Genomic DNA, 5,210 nt, shown 5'->3' with positions numbered 1-5,210 from the left:
CTGGAAGGGACAGAGATACGGCCGAGGGGTAGGGGTGGCCTGGCCACCTGTCCACCTTAGCAGGGGGTTCAGGAGACTGGGGGAGAGGGTCAGCTGGCCCACCCCCCTCACTTCCAGCCCAGTAAGAACCCCCTTTTCTGGAATGGCTGCCCAGGCTGGAGACAGGGATGGGATGGCCTCACTTCCCACCTTTGTTTGCCTTTCCCCTAGCTGTCCCGAGGGTCTCCATATGAGTTCAGGAGAGACTGACGGGGAGGTCCCAGAACCCTCAGTGCCACACAGGGCCAGCATTTTGGCCCTGGGGAGCCTGGGTTCCTTCCAGGAGCAGAGTCTGGAGGCAGAGGGGTTTCCCCGAATGGCCCCGAGCCTGAGCTCTCTGCACACCCAGGGCACCCCGCAGGCCAAGCTGCGCTTTTCTGCCATTGAATGTCCACCCTTCAGCTCCAGGCTAGGTGTCCCCCCGCTCCCCGCCTCAGAGGGCCCCTCCCCAGAGGCAGGCTCACCGATGGTGCTTGTCAGACGTGAAGTTGTGTCCCATGTTCTCCTTGTAGAAGCGCTGGGAGGAGGTGATGGTGCCTGTGGTCCAGTAGATCATGATGTTGGTCAGCAGGTCGTCCAGGGTGAACTTCCTGGGAGAGCAGGAGCCTGTCTCAGTGCCAGTCGTACGGCGAACAAGGGCTGCCACTTCTGGCTTCGAGCATTTGCCAAGCCCCGTGTCCACCTGGCTTGCTTCCTCAGACCTCGCTGCAAGGTCAGGGGTATTGTCTCCATGCCACAGGCAGGGCAGGCTGGGCCCAGCGTCACCATCCACCATGATGACAGGTGATGAAGGCAGAGGGCTGGCCATGTATGAGGCAGGCTCTGCTGGTTTTCAACGTCATCCTGGGTGGTGTTCACCACCTCTTCCCCCCACCACCCTCAGGGGCTCCACCCGGGTGGGAAGGAGCGAGGTCAGCTGAGCCCAGGGGCCTTGAGAGCTCACTCCCGGCTCCAGGAGGTCTGTGAGCAGGACGCTGCACGCGCTGCTCAGAGGCGGTGCCCTGTGTCCTCGTGCAGCCCGCCCCCAGACCATCCCAGATGGGACAGCCCCTGCCAGGCCCTGGGCAGCCCTCAGAGCCCCTAGACCTGCCCCAGTCTGGCCCCGGGAGCAGCAGGGCAGAACCCGCTGTACCTGGAGCGGTTTTATCCATCAACGCCCCAGCCTGCTCACATGCCTCCTGCCAAACTTGGGTCACCCCAGGAGGGAGCCATGGGGCCCTGCAGAGATCCCCCCTCAACATGAGACACCCCTTTTTTCTCTGGCCTGGGGCTGCTGAGCAGGCGGACCCTGCCCATGCCGCAGGGACACACTCTGGAAATGGTCACTTGGCTCTCACTGTTGGTGCACGGGGTCTGTGGGCCCCGGAAAGCCCACACTGTCCCGGTGCTGGGCTCCCCACCCCACCCTGCATCCAGAGAGCCCTGGAACCCTCCGCGGCTTCCCTCTGTCCACTGGTGCCTACTGGCTGTGCCTCCTGGGCCCCCACTTCTCCTCACTACCCTCCCCCACCCCATCATTTACCCAGACCCTCAAGTTTCCATGACACCCCTTCATTGTCCCTTCCCTATGCCGTGCCCTTGTGCCACCTGGACCCACCTGCTAGTCCCCTGAGGGGACTCCAGCCCTGCTGAAGTGTCTGTTAGAAATCCATGCTCTCGAATTGCGGCTGCCGCGTCCTCAAAGGATCCCGACCCTCAGTGCCCCCCCCCCAGCCTCCTGCCTTCCCTGCCTTTGTCCTTGAGGAAACCCAAGTCCATGCAGCAGCTGCTGGCCCCAGGCCCTGCTCTGCTGGACCCCAACTTGGGGGCTCAGTGCCTCCACCCAACGAGGATGGAGAAAGGGCGATGGGTAAGGAAGGTGCTGCTGGGGTGAGAGGTGCATGGGGGGGGTGTCTCACCCCACGAGGCCGCCGTCCTCCTGGTCTCGGAACTCTGTGTTGGTCCAGGTGGAAAACTTCTCCAGAATGTAGGCCGCCAGTCCCACGGGAGAGTCATTCAGGGCACAGCCTGGTGTGGAAGAAGTGGCAAGGGCTCAGGCCCAGGAGAGGGCGCTGGCCGTGAGGATCGAGGGGTGGCGCAGGCCCCACAGAGCAGCCCTGCAGTCAGGGAGCCCTTGTGGGGGGGCCCAGCTCTGCCTGACGCTTGTGGGGGCTCCCGCACCTCGCCTCCTTAACCTTTGCCTTGGGATCCTCATGTCTGACGGAAGGGGTAGTGCATCCCCACGGCCTCATGGGGGCCCATGCACTACGGGAAGCTTCCATCAAACGGGGGGTCTTACGCTTCAGGTTTTGGGAGATCCAAATGAGACACACAGATGAGCGCTGTTTTTGAAAGGGTGGCGTTTTGGGGTTCGCATGCTATGATTAGTGAAAAAATGGGAACCAACCCAAAAGTCCAACATTAGGGATCAGTTGCAAATAAATACCGGTCCACGCACAAGCTAAAATGCTGGGCAGGCATGAAAAATGCCGGGACAGCCGCGTGGGTGTTCCCTAAACATGATATTAGATAAAAGAAGCCTGAGTTCCAAGAGGTTCCTGCTCTGGAATTCCACTTCCTGTCTGTCTCCAGTCAGCGGGGTGGTGCCCTGGAGGGTACGCGGAGACCGTTTTTGCAGAAGGCAGGGTGCGGGGGGAGCATCAGGGCTGGTGGGTCATGCGTTTCTGGTTATACGGACAGGTTTTCTCTGTCAAAAGGCATCAACTAAAATGCTAGCAAGGTCGTTTCAAGGCTGGGGACGAGGGAGGCGGGGCAGGATGAGAGGTGGCTGGTGACCGTTACTTCTGGTTTGTGCTTTTTGCATCTTTCACTTTTTGGGGAGTGAGCGTGGATTACTTTTTTAATCCGAGGGAAAAGCTGGTTATGAAGCGCTCTTTTTATCATGAGTTGCCTGAAGTGTGTGCAGCAAGGGTTGCGCGAGAAGCTGTGAGAGAATGAATTGGGCACAGCTGTTCCTGGGTGCCTTCCGAGTGGGGTCCGGGGAGTTACCTCGTGGGCCCTCCCAGGGTCCCCTGGCTCTGTAAGGGTCCTCTCTTCCCTTGTCTTAGAGCTGTTTGGTAGCTCTGTAAACTGTCGAAAACAGGTGTGCAAGCGATTTTGTTTATAGAGAAGCAAATGGAGGTTTAATTGATTACTGCTCTGGATTTGATGCTTTGTAGCTATTGGCCCATTAATTTCAGTGTTCCTCATTGCCTTTGAACTGTTCTACTTCACATTCTACTGATTTCTTTATTACCGTATTTCGCTGTGTATAATGCGCACCTACGTTTTTGGCCCAAACTTTCGGGGGGGGGAATCTTTCATTTTAATTTTTCACTTCAATTATTTATTTATATTTAGAGACTTGTTTTTTGTATTTTAAAGGAATTTTGGTATTTACTTTTGAACATACTACGGTACGAGCAATTTTATGTAATAAATAACTACTAAACACAAGAACAGATACAAGGTATTTCAGACGCGACCCACATATAATATGCACCCTTATTTTCCCCTCAAAAATGTGGGTGAAAAATGAGCGTGATACACAGCAAAATACACGGTAATAATGAGTTAAGTAAACTCTTTGACATGTGTTCATTTTATATTTGTATGATTTTATTTCTTAAATGTTTTTGTCTTTTTTTTTTTAAGTGACCCATTGACAGGGCCCTGGTGGCAGAAACAGTTGCTGGGCTCTTCCTTGCTATTGTGGGGTCCCCCCCAGGCCCTGGGGCACCCCCTCCTCTGCCCCCACAGTCCCAGAGAGACCAAGCCCCCAGTCTTCCTCCTCACCCCACCCCTTTCCATCCCTCCGGGTGGAGGGATCAGAGGTCAAAGCCACTAGGCATATTAAATCTGCAAATGCAATTGCTGGGAATCTGATGACCACCCATCAACTCACTTCTATGGAAAAATTCCGTGTCGGGGTCCAAGAGCTCTGAGGTCCTCGAAAGAGGCCGTCGCCCTGTTCCTGGGGGCTGGTACGGCCTCCCCTGAGTGGGCCCCTTCCTGAGTGGAGTGGACATAAGCCGCCTCCCCTCGCCCCTGACAGGGAAGGCCCCTGAACTGGGCCGCCTCCCACTGGCTCACCCACGGTGTCCGGCTTGGTGCTCTGGATATGCATGTAACCGCTCTCCCTCATGAGGCTGTATAAAATCTTCTCCTTCACGGGGGACATCAGCTCCACGTCCCTCTCCGTGTAGCCAAAAAGCTTCTGGAAACGCGGTCCCAGGAAAAGGGTCAGGGTGTAGAAATTTCTTAAAACGAAAGCCATGTTCAAGTGCAGGCCTTTCACGTGGCTGAGGGCAGAGAGGGGCCAGGTTAGACTCGCTGCTGCCAAGGGAAGTGGGGAAGGAAGAAACCCAGGAGGAGGAGGAGGCCAGCAGGGCCGGCCCCCTTCAGCATCAGCCCCTCCTGGGTGGCCATAGGAGGTGAAATGACAGGGGCAGGTTGCTGAGAACACAGTTTGTAGAAAGTTCCAATCAGGTCGCTCAGGGTTTGGTCCATCAGAAAGGTTTATTCCTGACCTCCCCCTCCTCTAACTGGCCCAGAGTCACCAACTTTGTTTGACCCAAATGGAGGGAAGGCCCAGGTCAAAGTTCCTCCCTCCTCCCTCCTGTGCTCACAGCCTCCTGGCAAGAGGACGCTCCCAGGCTCAGACACTGAGTCCAGGCAGGGCCCAGCGCGAATGACCGTGCGTGGCTACCGGATGTCCTGCTTGTAGATGCTGCGCATGCACCTGCACGCGCACACCTGGAAGGGTTCCTCACCTGGGCACCATCTGGGCCATGTTGGTGCAGATCAGGGACCCCCAGTCCCCGCCTTGAGTATAGAATTCCTGGAAGCCCAGCCGCAGCATCAGCTTATAAAAGATCCTGGCGGTGGCCACTGAATTCAAGCCTGGTTGTGAGGGGAAGAGAGCAGAGTCACGGTGAGGTGGCTCCTTGGGTCCTCCCGTGTCCTGTGAAAATTTTCACACCCCTGCCCCAGGCTGGGTAAGAGCAGTTCGGACAGAGAGAAGGAATCGTGGGGCCCAAATGGAGTGCCCAGTGCCCATCTGGTGGTCAGGGAGTGAGTGGACAGATGGGCTCCGGCCAGCCCAGGTGAGCTTCTGCGGGCCCACCCAGAGGTGGACACGCTCTGGAGAGGGGAGGTCCTCAGGGCCTTCCAGTCCAGGCCCCCACGGCAGC

General features: G+C 57.1%; 1 protein-coding gene across 1 annotated transcript in view; it reads right to left on the bottom strand.

The window, feature by feature from the left end:
- Positions 1–5,210, bottom strand: part of EPHX1 (epoxide hydrolase 1) — a 30,100-nt gene that overhangs the window by 467 nt on the left and 24,423 nt on the right. Inside the window, exons 5-8 of the mRNA XM_037138793.2 lie at positions 4,791–4,920; positions 4,111–4,319; positions 1,938–2,046; positions 504–629 (exon numbers count right to left, since the gene is read on the bottom strand). Coding sequence (XP_036994688.2) covers positions 504–629; positions 1,938–2,046; positions 4,111–4,319; positions 4,791–4,920 — 574 coding nt within the window. The remainder of the gene's footprint in view (positions 1–503; positions 630–1,937; positions 2,047–4,110; positions 4,320–4,790; positions 4,921–5,210) is intronic.

Source organism: Artibeus jamaicensis, unplaced genomic scaffold, assembly GCF_021234435.1.
Source record: "Artibeus jamaicensis isolate MK-2021 breed Jamaican fruit bat unplaced genomic scaffold, CSHL_Jam_final scaffold_754, whole genome shotgun sequence".
Classification (NCBI taxonomy): domain Eukaryota; kingdom Metazoa; phylum Chordata; class Mammalia; order Chiroptera; family Phyllostomidae; genus Artibeus; species Artibeus jamaicensis.
The sequence above is the reverse complement of the archived record's forward strand: the minus strand, read 5'-3'. Positions and strand labels throughout refer to the sequence as shown.